The 25,563-nt window shown below is 42.8% G+C and overlaps 1 protein-coding gene and 1 long non-coding RNA gene across 4 annotated transcripts in view; both read right to left on the bottom strand.

The window, feature by feature from the left end:
• Window positions 1-2,721: 2,721 nt before the first annotated feature.
• Window positions 2,722-25,563, bottom strand: part of znf410 (zinc finger protein 410) — a 25,852-nt gene continuing 3,010 nt past the window's right edge. The window contains exons 1-12 of one of the 3 annotated variants that reach the window (XM_084091035.1): window positions 21,667-21,965; window positions 21,279-21,318; window positions 20,221-20,272; window positions 18,669-18,816; window positions 13,567-13,755; window positions 12,643-12,834; window positions 11,504-11,663; window positions 6,218-6,399; window positions 4,627-4,716; window positions 4,184-4,279; window positions 3,199-3,294; window positions 2,722-2,849 (exon numbers count right to left, since the gene is read on the bottom strand). In XM_084091035.1, coding sequence (XP_083947161.1) covers window positions 2,758-2,849; window positions 3,199-3,294; window positions 4,184-4,279; window positions 4,627-4,716; window positions 6,218-6,399; window positions 11,504-11,663; window positions 12,643-12,834; window positions 13,567-13,755; window positions 18,669-18,816; window positions 20,221-20,253 — 1,278 coding nt within the window. In that variant the 5' untranslated portion in view covers window positions 20,254-20,272; window positions 21,279-21,318; window positions 21,667-21,965 and the 3' untranslated portion in view covers window positions 2,722-2,757. Of the gene's footprint in view, window positions 2,850-3,198; window positions 3,295-4,183; window positions 4,280-4,626; window positions 4,717-6,217; window positions 6,400-11,503; window positions 11,664-12,642; window positions 12,835-13,566; window positions 13,756-18,668; window positions 18,817-20,220; window positions 20,273-21,278; window positions 21,319-21,666; window positions 21,966-25,563 lie in introns of those variants that run through there. The other 2 variants (XM_084091036.1, XM_084091037.1) reach the window with 2 other exon arrangements.
• LOC311068535 lies at window positions 6,406-11,496 on the bottom strand. Its single transcript, XR_014603391.1, has 3 exons — window positions 10,743-11,496; window positions 10,305-10,687; window positions 6,406-10,253 (listed from the first exon to the last, which is right to left on the bottom strand). It is a non-coding gene; the product is annotated as an uncharacterized lncRNA (long non-coding RNA).

The raw sequence follows: 25,563 nt of genomic DNA, 5'->3' as shown, positions 1-25,563 counted from the left end.
CAGAGTGCTCCCTTTGAGCCTCTGCAATCAGTGGAGCTTAAGTTCCTGTCAATGAAGACAGCGCTCCTGGTTGCATTGGCCTCCATCAAGAGGGTAGGGGACCTGCAGGCATTTTCGGTTGACGAAGCGTGCCTGGAATTCGGACCGGCTAACTCTCACGTGATCCTGAGACCCCGGCCTGGATATGTGCCCAAGGTTCCCACCACACCCTTTCGAGACCAGGTGGTGAACCTGCAAGCGCTGCCCTTGGAGGAGGCAGACCCAGCCTTGGCACTGCTCTGTCCAGTAGGCGCCCTTCGTGCTTACGTTGACAGAACGCAGTGTTTCAGGACCTCAGACCAGCTCTTTGTCTGTCATGGTGGGAAGCTGAAGGGAAAGGCTCTCTCCAAGCAAAGGTTGTCTCACTGGATAGTGGACGCCATTGCTTTGGCTTACCAGCAGCAAGGTCGACCATGCCCCCTTGGTGTGACGGCCCACTCCACCCGGAGTGTGGCATCCTCTTGGGCTCTAGCGCATGGCGCCTCGCTAACAGACATCTGCAGAGCTGCAGGCTGGGCGACACCTAACACATTCGCGAGATTCTACAATCTCCGAGTAGAGCCAGTTTCTTCTCGTGTACTCGCTTCAACTAGCCGGTACTAGATTCTGCTCAGGTGTCTTCGCTTGCTCGCCATTCCTCTCCACGGACGGGATACGTGCGATATTCTCCTCAGGTGAGCCTAATAATCCCTGAGTCTCCTCCAGCACTGTCGACGTCAACGCCAGAGTTATGCCACCGGCAGCTTTCGCGCTTGGCTAGGTGCCTCCATGTGCATGGTTCCCCCTCTGGGCGACCCCCACATGTGTATTTCCACTGTAAGCCTCTCTGAGCATGTGTCTTTCCCTCGGCAAGCCACCTTGCCACCCCTGGGGTTGAAATATTCCACCTGCGGCTGGACACCCCAGTGATTCTCCATATGTAGCCCTTCGGGGTCATATGTGTATTCTAAGTCCCCCCCCTTCGGGTTGGGCATGATTGCATATTTCCACCGAGATATGCTTCCCAGTGTACCTTGGTATTCCTGTGTTAAGTAGGAGTCCTTCGTCCATGCCAGTCTCACGACAGGGAGCTCAGACTTACGCAGGGCACTGGAAGACAGTCGAGAGGTGGCGTGATTACACTGGGAACCCCATTCGTCGTCATCCGACGTAACTCGGAGTGACTACGAAAGGGAACGTCTCGGTTACGTATGTAACCCTCGTTCCCTGAGTAGGGAACGGAGACGTTACGTCTCCCTGCCACTTCTGCTGTACCGCTGGAACGCCTGAGTTCAGTCTCGGTTCCTCAGCGAAGACATATCTGCATGTTGCTAGCGCACTTCCTTATATACCCCCAGGGTAGGGCGGAGTTACGCTATGCAAATTCCGCAGACCCATGGCATTTCATTGCCATTGGCTCGTTTTATACACTCGAAGATGATAGGCTTTCTAAGCGAAACCCCATTCGTCGTCATCCGACGTAACGTCTCCGTTCCCTACTCAGGGAACGAGGGTTACATACAGACGTTCCTAGCCCTCTCAAGTCGTATTTACTACTGAGAAACACTTTCCTAATCAAGGAAGTTGAGTTTCCGAGTTTCCTAGTCAGAAATTCCAAGTCAGAAATTCCTAGTCTGAGTTTCGATGCCAGAGTCGGAGTCATAAACGTTCAACATGGCGGAGGAGAGGACGATTGCGGCTGTGACTGATATTTTTTATTCGTTTTTCCACAACAGCTGCATCAGCTTGTATTGTTGTTAAAGTCTTGCATATTTACATGTATGAATAATCATTTGAAGCATATTGTATGTTTTTTACACAGCGAATAGCATGCATTTGTCCAAAATTCCAGGATCGTCAGCAAGCTGAAGTGCAAGTCTAGTCTCCATTTATACAGCACTTTTTACAACACAGAGTGTTTCAGAGCAGCTTCACAGAGATAACAGGAGAATAATGCAACAGAGTTTGTTTCCAAAAGAAAATAGCGTCACAGTCCAGCTTAAGTAAGTTCAGTGATGGTTCATTTTTGTTTTAAAAAGTCATTAATTTAGTTAATTTATATATATATCCGCTCTGGAGAAAAGCGTGATGTCATCGTCCAGCTCAGTTCAGTTCTCATATAATGGTGTCAGTGCAGATGATCAAAAATATTGTTGAATATTAAATTAAATGTTAAATTTCATGTGATTAGGATGCTACATTTTATTCAAAATCCTGAAAAATATCTTCAATACATTTGGCTTTAATAAGATTTCCCCAAGAAATAAGCAGGAACAAACCTGGGGCTTCCTTTATAAAAACTGTAGTTGATGATGCAATAGTAGAACATGCAAAAAAATTCTAATAAATAGTACCAGAATTTTAACTGAATGCAAATTCAAATTCTTATCATTGATTTTAAGAATATGTACTTTTCCAGAAAAAAAGAAAGAAAACGATTGTTTTTTAAAATAATGTATTAAACTGAAAAGCCCAGTGTCATAAAGGGACCTAAAGGCATTTCCTCATATGACAGATGTAATATTATATAAAATATTTCTTTATGGTCAGTTTTTTCTCTCATTTGGAGGCATTTGAGACGCTCCCATTCTTCATTGGTTTCTTTTTTAAGATTTTAGATTTCCAAAACCGTTCCGTTCGCTTGAATATGAAATCTTTCTATTGACAAAATTTGATAAATAAACACATGAAATTGACAATGACGAGTTTCCTAAAATAGTTTATTTACAAAAACAAGGACTACAACAGCGCCACCACATCATCACTGTAGGCGTGTGCTGTCGTCATGGTGACCAGGTCAGGAGGCGGAGTCAGAACCGGATCCGCCGAATCTGAAGTGAGAAGACAATTCAATTCAATTCACATGCATCTGTACAGCGCTTTCACAACACACAGTTAAAGCAGCTTTACAGAAAGTGCATGAGTCTATATTACAGTCTACAGTGATCTGTCATCAGAGGAAACTGTCTAAGTTATGTATTTCAGAAATGTACAAATACAAAATCACAGTTAGTGAAAAATGTATTAATTTAAACAATGTAATATTTTAATGCAGAAACAATGAGCTCATTGAAGTAATGAATACTTGTTTGTTAACAAATGATGACATTTAGAAGAGTGTAGCATTGGCGCGTGTTGAAGCGTTCTCTCGTAATCAGAAGCTCATCGTGAGGATTGTACCTTGTGTTCGTAACATGCCGTGATGCAGATTCATGTTCACCATCGAGTCGCTGCCGCCATCGGCCTCCAGCAAACTGCTGTGAGTGAGCGCTTCACCTGTCAATCACACAGAGACACGCCCCCTCAGACTGACATGAGCTCGTCACACACTGACACACACACACGTTTTGGATCGGTACAATTTTTTAAAAATGTTTCTGAAAGAGTCTCTTACTCACCAAACCTGCATTTATTTGATCAAAAATACAGTAAAAACAGTGAAATATTATTATATGATTATTATCAGTGTTGAAAACATTTTTTTCAAAAGAACAGAGTTTATTTGAAATAGAATCTTTTGTAACATTATAAATGTTTTTACTGTCACTTTTGATCAATTTAATTAATCCTTGATGAATAAAAGTATTGATTTCTTTTATTTCTTTCCCCCAAAAAATAAAATATAAATTCTTACTGACCCCAAACTTTTGACCGGTAGTGTTTAATGTTACAAAAGCTTCTATTTCAGATAAATGCTGTTCTTTCTATTCATCAAAGAATCCTGAAATAAAAATGTAAATAACTGTGTTTAACACTGATAATAATCATAAATGTTTCCTGAGCATCAAATCATCATATTAGAGTGATTTCTGAAGGATCATGTGACACTGAAGACTGGAGTAATGATGCTGAAAATTCAGCTTTGATCACAGGAATAAATTACACTTCACTATATATTCACATAGAAAACAGATGATTTACATTGGAATAATATTTCACTATTTTTACTGTATTTTTGATCAAATAAATGCAGCTTTGGTGAGCAGAAGAGACTCTTTTAAAAACATATATAATCTCACCGATCCAGAACTTCTGACTGGTAGTGTGTGCATGTATGAAACAGACGTCACATATGTAGGCAAGGCAAGGCAAGGAGAGGCAAGTTTATTTATATAGCACATTTCATACACAATATGATTATGTATGATTATGAATATGATGTTACCGGTTTCTCTGCTGTGTCTCTTCTTCATGTGGACGTTCCTGCTTCCGCTCTGAGAGAACGTCTTCCCACAGATCGAGCAAACGTGAGGCTTCTCTCCTGTGCAGACCCACTTATTAATGTCAGAGTTATTATCTGTGCATTACTTCAGTTATTATCTGTGCATTACTTCAGTTATTATCTGTGCAATACTTCAGTTATTATCTGTGCAATACTTCAGTTATTATCTGTGCAATACTTCAGTTATTATCTGTGCATTACTTCAGTTATTATCTGTGCAATACTTCAGTTATTATGTGCAATACTTCAGTTATTATCGGTGCAATCCGATTTATTTCCACATGAAAACAACTGAATCAAAGTGATATTGTTCACAGTCATCAACACTACAATTACAAACATATGATCCTAAAACTAAGATAATGCATGAAGTCATGTGACCGTACCGGAGTGTACGAGCATGTGTTTGCGCAGACTGGAATATTCCGCGAAGGATCGACCGCAACTGTCCACGTCACACAGGAACGGCTTTTCACCTGAAAATACCATCAATGATGTGAAGCATTACTTACAATATTTACAATAACACTAACAAAAATTATTACTTGTAACCATAGACTGGAATAATATTTTTTTTTAAATGTTTTAGAACTTCTGCTCACCAAGGCTGCACGAAAAATACAGTAAAAACAGTGAAATATTATTAAATATATGACTATGTGAATATACATTAAAGTGTAATTTATTCCTGTGATCAAAGCTGAATTTTTAGCATCATTACTCCAGTCTTCAGTGTCACATGATCCTTCAGAAATCACTCTAATATGCAATTATTATATCTCAATTATTAATAATGGTAAATATAATAAAAACAGTTTATAAAACCACTTTAAATATTTCGGAAAACATGATACAATTTCATTCAAAAGTCTGAGGAAAGAATGATTAAAAAAAGACACTTATTCATCAAGAACGCATTAAATTGATCAAAAGTGACAGTAAAGACATTTATAATGTTACAAAATATTCTATTTCAAATAAATGCTGTTCTTTTGAACTTTCTATTCATCAAAGAATCCTGAACAATAAAATGCATGACAGTTTCCACAGAAATATGACTGTTTTCAACACTAATAATCATAAATGTTTCTTGAGCAGTAAATCATCATATTAGAGTGATTTCTGAAGGATCATGTGACACTGAAGACTGGAGTAATGATGCTGAAAATTCAGCTTTGATCACAGGAATAAATTACACTTTACTATATATTCACATAGAAATATATTTAATAATATTTCACTGTTTTTACTGTATTTTGATCAAATAAATGCAGGTTTAGTGAGTAAGAGACTCTTTCAAAAACATTTAAAAAATCGTAATTACTCCAAACTTTTGACCAATAGTGTATTTTTGTATAGGAAATCTATCATTTTGATTGATTCTTCATTCTATGAGACATACAGTCAAACCAACATGTATTCAGACATCTTCAACATTTCTCACATTATCTCAGTTTATTCACTATAGTTTAGAAAATGGTGATAAAATATGAGTTATGAACTCAGTGGATATTTGACTGGTTTTGTCCGTCCTTCTGTTAGACTGTCTCACACATGAATTATGTTGAATATCTGTCAGCTGTTAAATTTAACTACACAATTAGATAATACCAGTTTAGCTCAACCAATCACCAAGCAATGCTTCATGTTGTTCAGTCTGTGTGTAAAAAGAGCATTAGCAATTAAAGACAAAACACACTTCAGCAAAACATGATCAGCTCAAAGTGTCCGAATCATTTTTGCTTCCAATTGTTTATTAATGTCACTGGTAGTCACTGAATGAAGAATATTTGGGTGTAATATGTCACAGTTTACTTTATTCTGCTCTCCTCACGTACAGAAATGAACTATAGTGTCCTGATCACACTAGTGGAACAATATAAAAAATTATATCTGGTGTCTGAATAATTTTTGGTTCGACTGTATAAATAAAAATCCTCATGTATGAATATAATAATGCTGCGTGTGTGTGTGTACCAGTGTGTGTGCGTCGGTGGTTCTTCAGGTTCCCAGCAGTGGTGAATCTCTTCCCACAGTTCTTCTCGCTGCAGATGAAGGGTTTCTCTCCGTTGTGGATCCTCATGTGAACCTGAAGCCTCTGAAGAACATAGAAACTCTTCCCACAACCCTCGGCTACACAGCGGAACGTGCGGTCATTCCTGAAACACACACACACACACACTCTACAGCTGGAAATATATCAGAAACACACGAAATCAAAAAATGGACAATTCTTGTTTTTTATGGAATATTGCAGTGTTTATTATAAATGATTTATCGGTGCACATCATTATTGTGTTAATAATCTTGAATCAGAATCAGTTTCTCTTGCAGCATCTCTTCTCTGATGATGTGGGCGGGGCAACCTGTCACTCACATGAGATCAGCCAATAGCAAACCACAGCCATCCAATCAATTCCCCACAGACACAATCAAGCCCCGCCCACATGTGTTCTCGTTCCTGAAGCGTTTCATTCAGATATACGGAACAATAGAGGAAGAAAAGATGATCACAACTTCCCTTTCATATATACATTCATCCTTAAACCCTGCATGAGTGACTTCCTGCAGAACACGTGTTTTCATCTTATAAAAGAGCACCTGCTTTAAATGTGTCCAGGTCTCACTTCACCCCAAAAACAAAGGGGAAAAAATAAGAAAATGTATTTTCATAAACAAAATAAAGCCTGTTTCATAATTATAAAGATTTTTATTTTGCATTGTGACATTATTTTCATGACAACAAAACATATTTAAACCTGCAAAATCTTGTTCTCATTACTGTAAGATATTTTTTAAATCAATCAGCATCAGGGTGCAACAAGATTAAATATTATTATAAATCACAATTTAAATGCTTTTTGCACTTCAGTTTGATGATGAGTCATAACTTACAATGTCATAATGCATGTTCAAAAATATATTAGAATGCAATTCATACAAACAGTGACTATAAAACATCTCTTCTAAAAAAAAAAAATTAATTAATTAAACTTAAAAAGTCAAAATGTTTTAGAAAATGAGCACCAAAAAAGGCTAAAATATTATGTAAACACAAACCTTTATTTTGGATGCGATTAATAGTTGCCCAGCACTAAAAAATATATTTAAACACTTTATGTTATGGTGAGGTTGGTGTTTCTGCATTACAGTAATGAGATCTGGGAATGAACGCATTTAATTCTCCTCAATGATCCTAAAAAAGGCTTAATTTTCTTTCCGCAAAATATAACTGACTGCTTTTGTGTTTGAAACATCTGGTGCGTTACTGTGAGCGTGTGTTACCCGTGAGCGCATGTGTTACATTTGAGCGCGTGTGTTACCTGTGAGTGTGTGTTTTACCCGTGCGTGTTACCCGTGAGCGTGTTACATGTGACCGCAAATGTTACCTGTGAGAGTGTGTTACCTGTGAGCGCATGTGTTACCCGTGAGCACGTGTGTTACCTGTGAGCGCGTTAACCATGAGCGTGTTACATGTGACCGCGAATGTTACCTGTGAGTGTGTTACATGTGAGCGCGTGTTACATGTGAGCGAGCGTGTTACCCGTGAGCACGTGTTACATGTGAGCGCGTGTGTTACCTGTGAGTGTGTTACATGTGAGCGCGCATTACCCGTGAGCGTGTTACCCGTGTGCGTTGCCCGTGAGCGTTACATGTGACCGTGAATGTTACCCGTGAGTGCGTGTTACATGTGAGCGCGTGTGTTACCTGTGAGTGTGTGTTACATGTGAGCGCGCGTTACCCGTGAGCGCGCTTTACCCGTGAGCGCGTTACATGTGACCGCGAATGTTACCCGTGAGTGCGTTACATGTGAGCACGTGTGTTACCTGTGAGCGCGTTACCCGTGAGCGTGTTACATGTGACCGTGAATGTTACCTGTGAGTGCGTTACATGTGAGCACGTGTTACATGTGAACGAGCGTGTTACCCGTGAGCGCGTTACATGTTACCGCGAATGTTACCCGTGAGTGCGTGTTACATGTGAGAACGTGTGTTACCTGTGAGCGCGTTACCTGTGAGCATGTTACCTATGAGCGCGTGCGTGTTACCTGTGAGCGTGTGTTACATGTGAGCGTGTGTGTGTTACCTGTGAGCGCGTTACCTGTGAGCGTGTTACCTATGAGAGCGTGTGTTACCTGTGAGCATATGTGTGTGTTATCTGTGAGCGCGCGTGTTACCTGTGAGCGTGTGTGTTACCTGTGAGCGCATGTGTTACCTGTGAGCGTGTGGGTCTGTTACCTGTGAGTGTGTGTTACATGTGAGCACGTGTGTTACCTGTGAGCGCGTGTGTTACCTGTGAGCGCGTGCGTGTTACCTGTGAGCGCATGTTACTTGTGAGCGTGTTACCTGTGAGCGCATGTTACCTGTGAGCGTGTTACCTATGAGTGCGTATGTTACCTGTGAGCATGTGTGTGTTACCTGTGAGCGTGTGTTACCTGTGAGCGTTACCTATGAGCGCGCGTTACCTGTGAGCATGTGTGTTATCTGTGAGCGCGTTACCTGTGAGCGTGTTACCTATGAGCATGTGTGTGTTATCTGTGAGCGTGCGTTACCTGTGAGCGTGTGTGTGACCTGTGAGCGTGTGTGTAAACTGTGAGCGTATGTGTTACCTGTGAGCGTGTGTGTGTGTGTGTTACCTGTGAGCGTGTTACGTTACCGCGAATGTTACCTGTGAGTGCGTTACATGTGAGCACGTGTTACCTGTGAGCGCATTACCTGTGAGCGCGTTACCTATGAGCATGTGTGTGTTATCTGTGAGCATGTGTGTTACCTGTGAGCGCACGTGTTACCTGTGAGCGTGTGTGTTACCGTGAATGTTACCTGTGAGTGCGTGTTACATGTGAGCACGTGTGTTACCTGTGAGTGCGTGTGTTACATGTGAGCACGTGTGTGTTATCTGTGAGCGCGCGTGTTACCTGTGAGCGTGTGTGTTATCTGTGAGTGCGCGTGTTACCTATGAGCATGTGTGTGTTATCTGTGAGCGCACGTGTTACCTGTGAGCGTGTGTGTTACTGCGAATGTTACCTGTGAGTGCGTTACATGTGAGCATGTGTGTGTGTTACCTGTGAGTGCGCGTTACCTGTGAGCATGTGTGTGTGTTACCTGTGAGCATGTGTGTGTTATCTGTGAGCGCGCGTATTACCTGTGAGCGTGTGTTACCTGTGAGTGCATGTTACCTGTGAGCGTGTTAACTGTGAGCGTGTGTGTGTTACCTGTGAGCGTGTTACATGTTACCGCGAATGTTACCTGTGAGTGCGTGTTACATGTGAGCACGTGTGTTACCTGTGAGCGTGTGTGTTACCTGTGAGCGTTACCTGAGCTTGCGTGTTACCTGTGAGCATGTGTGTGTGTTATCTGTGAGCGCGCGTTATCTGTGAGCGTGTGTGTTATCTGTGAGCACGCGTGTTACCTGTGAGAGTGTGTTACCTGTGAGCGCATGTGTTACCTGTGAGCGTGTGTGTTATCTGTGAGTACGCGTGTTACCTGTGAGAGTGTGTTACCTGTGAGCGCATGTGTTACCTGTGAGCATGTGTGTGTTACCTGTGAGCGCACGTGTTACCTGTGAGCGCGCGTGTTACCTGTGAGCGTGTGTGTGTTATCTGTGAGCGCGTGTGTTACCTGTGAGCGTGTTACCTATGAGCGTGTTACATGTTACTGCGAATGTTACATGTGAGCACGTGTGTTGCCTATGAGCGCGCATGTTACCTGTGAGCATGTGTGTGTGTTATCTGTGAGCGCGCGTTACCTGTGAGTGTGTGTGTGTTATCTGTGAGCGCGCATGTTACCTGTGAGCGTGTGTGTGTGTTACCTGTGAGCGTGTGTGTGTGTTATCTGTGAGTACGCGTGTGTGTTATCTGTGAATGCGCGTATTACCTGTGAGCGTGTGTGTTACCAGTGAGCGTGTTATCTGTGAGCGCGTGTGTTACCTGTGAGCACGTACGTGTTACCTGTGAGCGTGTGTTATCTGTGAGCGCGTGTGTTACCTGTGAGCGTGTTACCTGTGAGCGTGTTACCTGTGAGCGTGTGTTATCTGTGAGCGCGTGTGTTACCTGTGAGCGTGTTACCTGTGAGCGCGTACGTGTTACCTGTGAGCGTGTGTTATCTGTGAGCGTGTTACCTGTGAGCGTGTTACCTGTGAGCGTGTTACCTGTGAGCGTGTTACCTGTGAGCGCGTGTGTTACCTGTGAGCGTGTTACCAGTGAGCACGTACGTGTTATCTGTGAGCGTGTGTTATCTGTGAGCGCGTGTGTTACCTGTGAGCGTGTTACCTGTGAGCGTGTTACCTGTGAACGTGTTACGCGTGTTACCTGTGAGCGCTTACGTGTTACCTGTGAGCGTGTGTTATCTGTGAGCGTGTTACCTGTGAGCGCGTACGTGTTACCTGTGAGCGTGTGTTACCTGTGAGCGTGTTACCTGTGAGCGCGTGTGTTACCTGTGAGCGTGTTACCTGTGAGCACGTACGTGTTATCTGTGAGCGCGTTTGTTACCTGTGAGCGTGTTACCTGTGAGCACGTACGTGTTATCTGTGAGTGCGTGTTACCTGTGAGCGCGTACGTGTTACCTGTGAGCGTGTGTTATCTGTGAGCGCGTTTGTTACCTGTGAGCGTGTTACCAGTGAGCGCGTACGTGTTACCTGTGAGCTTGTGTGTGTGTTATCTGTGAATGCACGTATTACCTGTGAGCGTGTGTGTTACCTGTGAGCGTGTGTGTTACCTGTGAGTGTGTGTGTGTTACCTGTGAGCGCGTGCGTGTTACCTATGAGCGTGTGTTACCTGTGAGCGTGTGTGTTACCTATGATCGCGTGTGTTACCTGTGAGCGCGTGCGTGTTACCTGTGAGCGTGTGTGTTATCTGTGAGCGTGTGTTACCTGTGAGCGTGCGTGTTACCTATGAGTGTGTGTTACCTGTGAGCGTGTGTGTGTTACCTATGATCGCGTGTTACCTGTGAGCGCGTGCGTGTTACCTGTGAGCGTGTGTGTGTTATCTGTGAGCATGTGTGTTACCTGTGAGCGTGTGTGTTACCTGTGAGCGTGTGTGTTACCTGTGAGTGCGTGTGTGTGTTACCTATGATCGCGTGTTACCTGTGAGCGCGTGCGTGTTACCTGTGAGCGTGTGTGTGTTATCTGTGAGCATGTGTGTTACCTGTGAGCGTGTGTGTTACCTGTGAGCGTGTGTGTTACCTGTGAGTGCGTGTGTGTGTTACCTGTGAGCGTGTGTGTGTTACCTGTGAGCGTGTGTGTGTTACCTGTGAGCGCGTGTGTTACCTGTGAGTCTTCAGGTGGTACTTCAGGTGTGCAGGATAGGTGAAGGTGCGCTGGCAGTTCTCATACGGACACCGGTGGATCTTCTCTGATGGCGAGCAAACGACACGAGGAACCTGATCTTTTTTAGGCCCCTCTGATTGACAGCTGTGAATGTGGTCACCTAGGCAACAGCAGAGAGTGACAGGTCAGGAATCAAATACTTGTTATAAAATTTAAATTTCGATTCCTCTTATCGATTCCTTTGTGAGCATTTCAATATGACGTTAAACCATTCATAACACTAATATTCCTGCTCTATAATAACACTAATATTCCTCTCTATAATGACACTAATATTCCCGCTCTATAATGACACTAATATTCCTCTGCTCTATAATGACACTAATATTCCCGCTCTATAATAACACTAATATTCCCGCTCTATAATAACACTAATATTCCCGCTCTATAATAACACACTAATATTCCCGCTCTATAATAACACTAATATTCCTGCTCCTGCCAGTGAGTGTGTGTGTGAGTGAGTAAATGAGTGAGTGTGTGTGAGTGAGTGCGAGTGATTGAGTGAGTGAGAGTGTGTGTGAGTGAGTGAGTGAGAGTGTGTGTGAGTGAGTGAGTGAGTGAGTGAGTAAGTGTGAGTGAGTGTGTGAGTGAGTGAGTGAGTGTGTGTGAGTGAGTGTGAGTGAGTGAGTGAGTGTGTGTATGAGTGAGTGTGAGTGAGTGAGTGAGTGAATGAGTGAGTGTGTGAGTGAGTGTGAGTGAGTGTGTGAGTGAGTGTGTGAGTGTGTGTGTGAGTGAGTGAGTGAGTGAGTGAGTGTGTATGAGTGAGTGAGTGTGTGAGTGTGTGTGAGTGAGTGAGTGAGTGAGTGAGTGTGTGAGTGTGTGTGTGTGTGTGTGTGTGTGTGTGAGTGAGTGAGTGAGTGAGTGAGTGAGTGAGTGAGTGAGTGAGTGTGAGTGATTGAGTGAGTGAGAGTGTGTGTGAGTGAATGAGTGAGTGAGTGTGTGAGTGTGAGTGAGTGAGTGAGTGAGTGAGTGAGTGAGTGAGTGAGTGTGTGAGTGAGTGAGTGAGTGAGTGTGTGTGTGTGTGTGTGTGTGTGTGTGAGTGAGTGAGTGAGCGAGTGAGTGAGTGAGTCAGGTACCGTTCCCGCCGGCTCGGGCTTCTTTGGCTAGCTGTGCGCGTGTGGCGGCGATCAGGCTATCGTGAGCGAGCTCTTGGACCCGCAGGTACCATGGAGCGCCGGCATCCGCACCGTCTCCCGAAGAAATCTCCTCCTGCGCCTCGTCCACGTCATCCTGAACGAACACCAGCGGCTCGGCCGACGACGACAACCCTACAGCACAGAGATCACTGCATCATCACACACAGTCAAACCAGACACCTGCAACACTTCTCACATTATCACAGTTTATTCGCTAAAGTTTAGAAAATGGAGCGAGCGCACACAGGCACGCCTCATAATACAACATTAAAAAGCTATATTTTGTGAATGAACGTGTCGTCCTCACCTTGTGGTGGCTTGGAATTCAAAGTGGAATGGGATATGCGTGTTTAGACCGATATATTAGTCCAGATATCGGATATGGATCTGATGTAAAACCACATTTGGAAGTGGCTCAGATCGGATGTGAACAAATTGTACAGATTTTAGTGTTTATACGTGTGCAACAAATTCCGATTTGAGTCAGATGTGAGTAAATGTGAGTAAAAGATGTTTTCTGGGGGAAAAATCTAAATGAAATGAGTTTTTGCTTAAAACAAGCTAAATTTTCTGCCAATGGGGAAGAAAAATAATCTTGTTTTCCATTTGAATTAAGTTTATTTTTCTGACCCCACTGGCAGAAAATCTTGCTTGTTTTAAGAAAAAACTCACTTCATTTAGATTTTTCCCCCAGAAAACAAGACATATTATCTTATGGCATTTACTACTTTAGTAAATCCATCTTGATTTATGAATTTTTAGATATTTGGACTGGAAACAAGACAAAAATACTGAGTAAGAAAAGCATTTTTTTTGCAGTGTATCAGTTGTCCAGTCTGCTGTGTGATGGGTTGATAATCGGACCTTTGGCCAGGTTGAGCAGGACGTAGGACGTGCTGTCGTGGTTCTGCAGGTCCTGGAGGATTGTGGGTGTGTGTGTGTGTGTGTGTGCTGGAGGCGAGGGAGACGGCTGATGCAGATGAACCACCAGCGGGCTTCGCTCAGGCCCGAACTCTGACATCGCTGGGGACCCGGCATGGCTAAGAGCGCTCTCTGAAACACACACACACACGCATCACATATACAGTCAAACCAAAATGTATTCAGACAGAAAATGGCAGAACTCAGAGTTATGAACTCAGTTGATGTTTGACTGGTTTTGTCCATCCTTCTGTTAGACTGTCTCACACATGAATTATGTTGAATATCTGTCAGCTGTTATATTTAACTACACAATTAGATAATACCAGTTTAGCTCAACCAATCACCAAGCAATGCTTCATTTTGTTCAGTCTGTGTGTAAAAAGAGCATTAGCAATTAAAGAAAACACACTTCAGCAAAACATGATCAGCTCAAAGTGTCCGAATCATTTTTGCTCCCAAATGTTTTATAAATGTTGTAGTCACTGTATGAAGAATATTTGGGTATAATATGTCACAGTTTACTTTATTTTGCTCTCCTCTCTTACAGAAATGAACTATAGTGTCCTGATCACACTAGTGTAAAAAAAAATCAAAAATGATATCTGGTGTCTGAATAATTTTTGGTTTGACTGTACTGTGCATTCGTTAAGTATTCACAGCGCTTCACTTTTTCCACATTTTGTTATGTTATAGCCTTATTCCAAAATGGATTAAATCAATTATTTTCCTCAAAATTCTACAAACATACCCCATAATGACAACATGAAAGAAGTTTGTTTTGAATCTTAGCAAATTTATTAAAAATAAAAAAACGAATAAAATCACATGTACATAAGTATTCGCAGCCTTTGCTCAATACTTTGTTGAAGCACCTTCTTTGCAGAACCTCTCTAGCTCCATCAGGTTGGATGGGGAGTGTCGGTGCACAGCCATCTTCAGATCTCTCCAGAGATGTTCAATCGGGTTCAAGTCTGGGCTCTGGTGGGCCACTCAAGGACATTCCCAGAGTTGTCCCGTAGACACTCCTCTGTTATCTTGGCTGTGTGCTTTGGGTCGTTGTCCTGTTGGAAGATGAACCATCGCCCCAGTCTGAGATCCAGAGCTCTGGAGCAGGTTTCCATCAAGGACATCTCTGTACATTCATCTTTCCCTTGAACCTGACTAGTCTCCCGGTTCCTCATCTTTCCCTTGATCCTGACGAGTCTCCCGGTTCCTCATCTTTTCCTCAGTTGCTCATCTTTCCCTCGATCCTGACTAGTCTCCCGGTTCGTCATCTTTCCCTCGATCCTGGCTAGTCTCCAAGTTCCTCATCTTTCCCTCGATCCTCACTAGTCTCCCGGTTCGTCATCTTTCCCTCGATCCTGGTTAGTCTCCAAGTTCCTCATCTTTCCCTCGATCCTGACTAGTCTCCCGGTTCGTCATCTTTCCCTCGATCCTGACTAGTCTCCAAGTTCCTCATCTTTCCCTCGATCCTGACTAGTCTCCCAGTTCCTCATCTTTCCCTCCTGACAAGTCTCCCAGTTCCTCATCTTTCCCTCAATCCTGACTAGTCTCCCAGTTCCTCATCTTTCCCTCAATCCTGACTAGTCTCCCAGTTCCTCATCTTTCCCTCGGTTCGTCATCTTTCCCTCGATCCTGACTAGTCTCCCGGTTCGTCATCTTTCCCTCGATCCTGACTAGTCTCCCGGTTCGTCATCTTTCCCTCGATCCTGACTAGTCTCCAAGTTCCTCATCTTTCCCTCGATCCTGACTAGTCTCCCAGTTCCTCATCTTTCCCTCCTGACAAGTCTCCCAGTTCCTCATCTTTCCCTCAATCCTGACTAGTCTCCCAGTTCCTCATCTTTCCCTCAATCCTGACTAGTCTCCCAGTTCCTCATCTTTCCCTCGGTTCGTCATCTTTCCCTCGATCCTGACTAGTCTCCCGGTTCGTCATCTTTCCCTCGATCCTGACTAGTCTCCAAGTTCCTCATCTTTCCCTCGATCCTGACTAGTCTCCAAGTTCCTCATCTTTCCCTCGATCCTGACTAGTCTCCCAGTTCCTCATCTTTCCCTCAATCCTGACTAGTCTCCCAGTTCCTCATCTTTCCCTCGGTTGCTCATCTTTCCCTCGATCCTGACTAGTCTCCCGGTTCGTCATCTTTCCCTCGATCCTGACTAGTCTCCAAGTTCCTCATCTTTCCCTCGATCCTGACTAGTCTCCCGGTTCGTCATCTTTCCCTCAATCCTGACTAGTCTCCAAGTTCCTCATCTTTCCCTCGATCCTGACTAGTCTCCCAGTTCCTCATCTTTCCCTCAATCCTGACTAGTCTCCCGGTTCCTCATCTTTTCCTCGGTTGCTCATCTTTCCCTCGATCCTGACTAGTCTCCCAGTTCCTCATCTTTCCCTCGATCCTGACTAGTCTCCCGGTTCGTCATCTTTCCCTCGATCCTGACTAGTCTCCAAGTTCCTCATCTTTCCCTCGATCCTGACTAGTCTCCCGGTTCGTCATCTTTCCCTCGATCCTGACTAGTCTCCAAGTTCCTCATCTTTCCCTCGATCCTGACTAGTCTCCCAGTTCCTCATCTTTCCCTCGATCCTGACTAGTCTCCCGGTTCCTCATCTTTTCCTCGGTTGCTCATCTTTCCCTCGATCCTGACTAGTCTCCCAGTTCCTCATCTTTCCCTCGATCCTGACTAGTCTCCCGGTTCGTCATCTTTCCCTCGATCCTGACTAGTCTCCAAGTTCCTCATCTTTCCCTCGATCCTGACTAGTCTCCCGGTTCCTCATCTTTCCCTCGATCCTGACTAGTCTCCCGGTTCCTCATCTTTTCCTCGGTTGCTCATCTTTCCCTCGATCCTGACTAGTCTCACGGTTCCTCATCTTTCCCTCGATCCTGACTAGTCTCCCGGTTCGTCATCTTTCCCTCGATCCTGACTAGTCTCCCGGTTCCTCATCTTTCCCTCAATCCTGACTAGTCTCCCGGTTCCTCATCTTTTCCTCGGTTGCTCATCTTTCCCTCGATCCTGACTAGTCTCACGGTTCCTCATCTTTTCCTCGGTTGCTCATCTTTCCCTCGATCCTGACTAGTCTCCCAGTTCCTCATCTTTTCCTCGGTTGCTCATCTTTCCCTCGATCCTGACTAGTCTCCCAGTTCCTCATCTTTCCCTCGATCCTGACTAGTCTCCCGGTTCCTCATCTTTTCCTCGATCCTGACTAGTCTCCAAGTTCCTCATCTTTCCCTCGATCCTGACTAGTCTCCCGGTTCCTCACCTTTCCCTCGATCCTGACTAGTCTCCCGGTTCCTCATCTTTTCCTCGGTTGCTCATCTTTCCCTTGATCCTGACTAGTCTCACGGTTCCTCATCTTTCCCTCGATCCTGACTAGTCTCCCGGTTCCTCATCTTTCCCTCGATCCTGACTAGTCTCCCGGTTCCTCATCTTTTCCTCGGTTGCTCATCTTTCCCTCGATCCTGACTAGTCTCCCGGTTCCTCATCTTTCCCTCGATCCTGACTAGTCTCACGGTTCCTCATCTTTTCCTCGGTTCCTCATCTTTCCCTCAATCCTGACTAGTCTCCCGGTTCCTCATCTTTCCCTCGATCCTGACGAGTCTCCCGGTTCCTCATCTTTCCCTCAATCCTGACTAGTCTCCCGGTTGCTCATCTTTCCCTTGATCCTGACTAGTCTCCCGGTTCCTCATCTTTCCCGATCATGACGAGTCTCCCACTTCCCTTATCTTTCCCTCGATCCTGACTTGTCTCCCGGTTCCTCATCTTTCCCTTGATTCTGACTAGTCTCCCGGTTCCTTATCTTTCCCTCGGTCCTGACGAGTCTCCCGGTTCTTCATCTTTCCCTCGATCCTGACGAGTCTCCCAGTTCCTCATCTTTCCCTCGATCCTGACTAGTCTCCCAGTTCCTCATATTTCCCTCGATCCTGACGAGTCTCCCGGTTCCTCATCTTTCCCTCAATCCTGACTAGTCTCCCAGTTCCTCATCTGAAAAACATCCCCACACCACCATGCTTCACTGTACGGATGGTATTGGCCAGGTGATCCTCCAGACATGACACTTGCCATTCAGGCCAAAGAGTTCAATCTTTGTTTCATCATGGTCTGAGAGTCCTTCAGGTGCCTTTTGGCAAACTCCAGACGGGCTGTCATGTGCTTTTACTGAGGAGTGGCTTCTGCTGATTGGTGGAGTGCTGAGAGATGGTTCTCCTCTCTCCACAGAGAAACGCTGGAGCTCTGTCAGAGAGACCATCGGGTTCTTGGTCTCCTCCCTGACTGAGGCCCTTCTCCCGCGATCGCTCAGCTCTAGGAAGAGTCCTGGGAATAGTTCCACACTTCTTCCATTCACGGACGATGGAATCCACTGTGCTCATTGGGACCTTCAATGCTGCAGAACTTTTTCTGTACCCTTCCCCAGATCTGAGCCTCGACACAATCCTGTCTCGGAGGTCTACACACAATTCCTTGGACTTCATGGCTTGGTGTGTGCTCTGACATGCACTGTTAACTGTATATAGACAGGTGTGTGCCTTTCCAAATCATGTCCAATCAACTAAATTTACCACAGGTGGACTCCAATCCAGTTGTAGAAACATCTCAAGGATGATCAGTGGAAACAGGACGCACCTGAGCTCAAGTTTGAGTGTCATGGCAAAGGCTGTGAATACTTATGTAAATGTTATTTTTAATTTATTTTTAAATTTGCAAAGATTTCAAACAAACTTCTTTCACGTTGTCATTAGGGGGTATTGTTTGTAGAATTTTGAGGAAAATAATGAATTTAATCCATTTTGGAATATATATGTTTAATATAATAATGCTTTAACAACAAAACGTGGAAAAAGTGTAGCGCTGTGAATACTCTCCAGATGCACTGTAATAAAAACACAACGCTTCTTTATGTAAGGTCTTTATACACCACTGAAAACATAGTTCTGTATATGATTTTGCGTTTCTGTCAACAGATCCTCCTCATAGTACACAGTGCACCTTTAAATCTAAAATAGGCGAAACTAAAAGCTTATATGTAAAGGCTGGTGCTGATCTGTGCGCTTCACCTGGCAGGTCCAGTGGGCCACACGAGGAGGTGTGTGTGGAGGAGGTGTGTGTGGGAGACAGCAACGGGACACATGAGGGCTTGAGGTCCGACTCCTCCAGACTCTGGCCCAGCGGGATCGACGCGTTCTGCACAAACTCAACCAACAGCTGCACAGGAACACACAACACAGGTATCATCATCAAACCTAGAGACTTAGAGACCTAGAGTTGCACACGGAGTCCGAAATTTTTGTATGCGTTTTTTTGTATTCGTGATTCGGTGGCTCTGAATTGCCAAAACACCATTCAAAACACTTGCTACGGATGCGGAAAGCGCAAGAAAATCGAATCCGATCAGAATTTTTTTATGACGGACAAAAGTCTCGGAGGCAGTGTGTGAGCGTGACCGACACAACGTGAGGTCGTATTTATTTTTTGACGTGCGAAAATTTCAGACTCGTGTGCAAGGGCCAATACTTGCACACTTCTCTATTTATTCAGTTGCCATAAGAACAACACACAGTTACAACAATTCTAATATAATAATAATAATAATACTACTCACACCTCAGAATGCTTTAATCATGCTAGATAAATGTAAACAGCCCACATTACCCTTGTGATTTGCTTCAACCTTTTTGAACATTATGAATGATTATTTTATAGAAGGTTCAAGAGGTGTGTGCGATCTGCCGTTAAAAACTACGCTCAGAGAGAATCGCGATGCTTTCAGTAAATCTCAGAATCATTTCTCGATTCAGTGGGAAGTTTAGTGTGGACGCATCCGAAGCGCGCACAGAGAGCCACGTCTCAGAGAGCGAGCGAATGCTAAACTGAGCTCTCTTTCACAGCTTCTTGCACTTGAACGGACAAATGAAAAAAATAAATAAATAGTGGATATCCCAGTAAACACAGTGGGTTATGACTTAAGTGAACGTTGTAATCATTTGATAAAGTAAACATGTGTATCAGTATCAGTGTATTAGATCGGTGCATTCGCTCTTAAAGTGACAGCAGCCTAATATCCCTGCGGTCTGTGTTCAATGTTAATCAAACAACAAAAGACAGAAAAACAAATCACTCGCTGCTCTTGACTGAATAACTTTAATAAGGATTAATCAAAAAGGATGTTTCATTTATACAGTGAAGAATCTGTGGTGTTATTTTACATTTGCTTACTTTATTACATTTCTGTACCTGAAAAACACTGTTTATTTCATTTGTATCTTTGTTATATTATATTTATTTGTGCTTTTGCTTGTAATTTGATTATTTGTTCTTATTTTATTACTGACTGTTTACTTGTCTTTAATTATGTTTTAAATTTATATTAGTTTGGCTAGTAGTTGTATCGAAATTGGAATAGAGAATTGAGCATTTTTACTGGTATCTAAAGTTTGGCCGTCATTACTGTCTGTTTTTGCAAAATCAGTTTCATGGCCGGTACATTTTCTTGAGTCACCGGCCATTGGCAGCTGTGGCAAAAAGATGGTTTTAGGCCCTGTGTATAACACAAATAACCATTAATATTATCAGTAATATAGTATCTGTAATCTTCTCGGACAGTAATACCTCAGGTTTGGAGTCAAGTTCATCAGAAAGCATGGATTCAGCGTAATGTGATCTGTCAACAAGAGAGAGATACATAAACATATGATGACATCATCAATATATCAGATATTTTTAACTTTTTATTGCCTTTAATCATCATCAGTGGGGTATCATGAAAGCTTAAACACTCATAATTCAACCAATGTGATATCAACTTTAAATTCGGATCACAACTTTGTTAGACACATGGTGTGTTGAGAAATCGAGTCCCCCCAGGAATCGGGTGTCCTTTAGGACCCAAATGTTATGATTTATATAGTTTAAAATGTGTTATAATGACCATTAATGTCTTTTTAAATTACATGGTTCATATACTATAACTGAAGCTATAGGTGGTGAAATCAAGCATTTCAGATTCTTACTGTTTTTTAGTTAGCTTACGTACTAGCATAGCATGCATCTAGCCGATTAGCCTGCTAGCCTAGCTTTATATATATATATATATATATATATATATATATATATAATATAATATAATATTAGGCATGTTTTTTGCTTCCAAAATAATTCCCAAATACATGTTTCAAATTAATTACGGTTATGTGATAATTTATTAAAAATGTATTATAGTATTATTATATACAGTACCACATTACTATTATTGTGTAACATTAATATTAAATTACTTTTACAGAACATAGTATGTTGCAACAATCCTTATAAAAAAAAAAAACATTGTTAAGCATGGTTTTGTTTCTAGTTTGTTTTCATTCATCAAAATCATTCATTTTATATTTCAAGTATTTTGTTTGTGCACTTAATGTAATAAACATCATATAATAGTTAAATAAGTTATAATTAATCAAGACATCGCGATAACAACTTCTGATCAGGCATTACCGCCTGGGTCCTAAAGGAGACCCGATTCCTCGATTTATCATGACAACTGCTTTAGTTTTATAGCAATTTTAAAGTCCAAATTATTTTCTAAAATATGTATTTTATATCAAATAAAACAGGCATTTAGATTTTCACAGTTAACAGGTTAAAAGTATTATCGATTACTAAGTGAAACTAACCAGGTTCAGGCGGTCAGAGAGAGAAGGTTTCGTCCATCATCTGCAAGAATAAAACACACAGAACATTTAAAATGTGAAACATGAATAACGCTAAATATATTACTCGCATATTCACCAAATTAATATCAAATTATTTAAATTAAGTACGTGTGAATATCTGAATGAATGAATATTAAGTTGACATGCTTTTAAATCTTTCACAAGGCTCAGCCAAGCTCAGTTCATACTGTACACAGAGGTGCGATATTATTAATGATAAGTGTTATAAATATGAAGCATTTGTCATTAATAAAGCAGACAGTATAAGCCACCGTAAGCAAAAGCACAAATCACAAACATTCTGCTCGCTTTTCTTTCGCTTTTCTAAAATTAGATATCTTAAACATACCTGATAGATGACTATAATATACATTTATCTTTATAAAGTCTCTTAACCTTCATCGCCGCTGATGTTTGACAGTGAGAAGCAAAACACAAACACAAAGACAGAACGCGAGCACTTCCGGGTCACGCACGGACTGTGAGAGATGTACTTCTGGGTGAAAAACTACTGATCTGCATACTGATTATGTAGTATATTATAATGGAAACTAGTGTTGGAAAGCCTGCTTTACTTTATCAAACGAAGAGCTGCATTTCAGTGAGCGACACGCTTATTGAATCCGAAAGAATCGGTTCGCGAGTCAGGCATCACTAATGGGGATTCTTTCGCATGAATCCTGATTCTCTGATTCTTTTGAGTCGATTCTTTGAAGAAGAATCATCAATGAATGAAATTGTACATGAAAATTTCAGAATTAAAAAGTACATGATTTCTGAGTAATGTGTATTTTAATTGGCACTGACGTTCAGTAAAACGTCTAAAAATTAAAAAAGTGGAAAATAGAACCAATTAATAAAAAAACAAGAATCATTAAATATTATAAAATTTTAGCAGGTTTTCAGATCACATGAAATGATCATTCAGCAGTCTGTAGCATCCAACACTTTTTCTATCCAATCGATTTATTGTATCCTTTCAGTGAGTGATACGCGTATTGAACCTGAAAGAATCGGTTCAAAAGAGTCAGAGTCAGACATCATTCATGAAGATTCTTTCGAATAACAAAGCGTGAATCTCCTTTCACGATGCCTGATTCTCTGAATCTTTTGAATCGATTCTTTCTCAAAACCAACATGTTTTGGATAACAAGCACAAAGTTAATCAGAAATATAACAATAATAATATATTTTTTTTAAAGTAGGTCTACATGGTTTCTGTGAGTAATGCAATCCTTCAAGCACTCATTTGACATTTTAAATTATTTTAATAACTTCATGACATGAAAACATTTGACAGTGTAGTATTCAGTAATCCATGTTTTAAAGTGGGAAAAAATAATAATAATAATAATAATATTAATAACAAAGAATCAGTAAAATGCAAACATTTGAGCACAGTTTTGGGTTTGCACAGCTGAGAAATGTTTATTTATATCCTGTAAGATGAATTTTCAGAGCCATATGTTTGTAAATGCATCTATTAACGTAAAGCACCGTTACTGAGCTGTTATTATAACAACACAATCTGCTCAACTCGCGTCTGGAACACAGCGCTGCAGATTCAGGACAGCAACGGGAAATAAGAAATTACATCTTTATACACAAAATGACATGTTATTTACAGAAAGACAGGAACGCTGGTGTCTGCAGATTAGAGGTGGGTCTGAAGGCCTTTGAATGGTTCACAGAAATGCGTTTCATGATGTTTGTGCTGATTTACAGCGAGACGTGTAAAGCTTTATCAAAACTGCTGGCCTTCAACATGTTTTCTGTATGGCTGTAGAAAAAGCCATTAAAGCAAGGCCACACGAGTCACAGCCGAACCCTCTCTGCGCTACTGCGAAAGCTTCAGTCAGCGTCTGGAAATGATCCGTATTCTACTGATGCCGAACGAGGAGTAAAGCCGTGATTGGATGAACTGGTGGTCATGTGATAGCTGCCACTGAAACTCTGAGCGAATCAACTGCATCAAGTAAGGCAAGACGACGAGCACATGATCATTCACTGTCTGAGAACTAGAGGAATATTAGAGCCGCACGATCATGACTAGATTGACAATCACGATTCTGAACAGACCAACAAAAAATTAAATCGCTTTTTAAATGGATTAATCAGCGTTTCTGTGCGAGTGCGTGTCTGAGTGTGTGTGTGAGAGAGTGTGTGTGTCTGAGTGCGTGTGTCTGAGTGAGAGTGTGTGTGAGAGAGTGTGTGTGTGTGAGAGAGTGTGTGTGTGTGTGTGTTTGAGTGAGACTGTGTGTGTGTGTCTGAGTGCGTGAGTGTGTCTGAGTGCATGTGTGTGTGTGTCTGAGTGAGTGTGTGTGTAAGTGAGAGGGAAGTGAGTGTAACAGCAGGAAGTGAGTGTAAACAGCTTATGCACTGATCTAGATTAAGGCAGAAGCTTCTAAACGATAGTGAAACACATCCATACAGTCCATTAACAGTAGACGACTACGCCAGTGATCACAGCTCTGAGCTCGACACACACACACACACACACACACACACACACACACACACAAACGTCACTGCTCCTGCAGGCTGGTCTCCAGGCTCCTCCACACACACACACACACACACACACACACACACACACACACACACACACACAAACGTCACTGCTCCTGCAGGCTGGTCTCCAGGCTCCTCCACACACACACACACACACACACACACACACACACGCGTCACTGCTCCTGCAGGCTGGTCTCCAGGCTCCTCCACAGCCCCGGGTCTCCGGTCTCCAGCGCCTGCAGGAACATGCGTGTGTGTTCCCGGAGCCGGTCCAGCTCGCTCTGCGTGCGCCGGTTCTGCCGGATCAGGTCTTTGGTGCGCAGCGTGATGTCCAGCAGACCCGACGAGCGGAGGATGTTGTACGTGTTGCAGAAGCGCTTGATCCGGTTGTCCGTGTGGGAATGGGAACGGTTGTCCGTGGATTGGGGTCTAGTGTGGGATTCTGCGGATGTCTCCGGAACAGGAGCGTCGGGAATGGAGTTGGACTGGTTCTGAGCGCGATCGCTGTGAGAGGAAGTGGAGCTCTTGACTGAGGAACTGGAGCTGTTGCTGGTCTGAAGAGGATTGTCTCCGGGATGAGGAGCGATTCTGGGATATGATTTGCGGATCGGGAGGAGCTTCCGGTGCCGGCGGCGCTGTGACGTGTGTTTGGTGTGTGTGTGTGTGTTCGGGACCACAGGCTGGAGGAACACGACCTGAGGCTGAGGAACCACGTCCACCGTCCAGGGCTTCACAGACACACGGGCTTCAGCCTGAACACAAGAGGAACACCAGAGGAACACCAGAGGAACACCAGAGGAACACCACAGGAACACCACAGGAACACGACAGGAACACCAGAGGAACACCACAGGAACATGACAGGAACACGACAGGAACACCAGAGGAACACGACAGGAACACCACAGGAACACGACAGGAACACCACAGGAACACGACAGGAACACCACAGGAACACCACAGGAACACCACAGGAACACCACAGGAACACCACAGGAACACCAGAGGAACTCAAATTAGAAATCAGGGCTTTTCCCAATAAAGGTCCTTGCACACGGAGTCGTATCCGTCATTCGGTGGCTCTGGATTGTCAAAACACTTCTCCAGATGCTACGGATGCGAAAAACGCAGACTCCGTGTGCAAGGACCTTAACTCTTGCATTTGAATGTATGTTTTTAGTGTGCTATTTGCATCAATTATACACAATATTAAGGGTGTAACGGTACACGTATTCGTATTGAACCGTTCGGTACGAGGCTTTCGGTTCGGTGTTCGGTACGCATTTTCCTTTGTTTATAACTACAATATTAGGCTACATTTAATTTTTTCCAAGGAGCTGTTTTGTTTTATATGCTCCTAAGAAGAGTCTATTATAGCTCCATCATTGCTCAAAGTAAAAAATAAAAAAAAACATACTTTATTATGTTAGTTTTAATAAAAAAATAATAATAATAAAATAAAATAAAATTCTCTGCCATTTCTTTCTTTTTGCTGTATCGAAAATGTACCGAACCGTGACACAAGTGTATCGTATTGAACCGAACCGTGAATTTTGTGAACCGTTACACCCCTACACAATATCCATTCAGATGTAACACACACTGGTTATGGTTATTATTTACATGTGTATGATTGCAGACTGCACAGATTCAGTTCTTCTTGTGTTAAAAAGCAGAAATAAAACATTAAATATCAGTTCTGAATGTCACTTTTCAGACATAAAAGTACATA

This window comes from Abramis brama (assembly GCF_963993115.1).
Source record: "Abramis brama genome assembly, chromosome: 18".
Classification (NCBI taxonomy): Eukaryota; Metazoa; Chordata; class Actinopteri; order Cypriniformes; family Leuciscidae; genus Abramis; species Abramis brama.
This window is presented reverse-complemented; position numbering and strand designations above follow the sequence as displayed.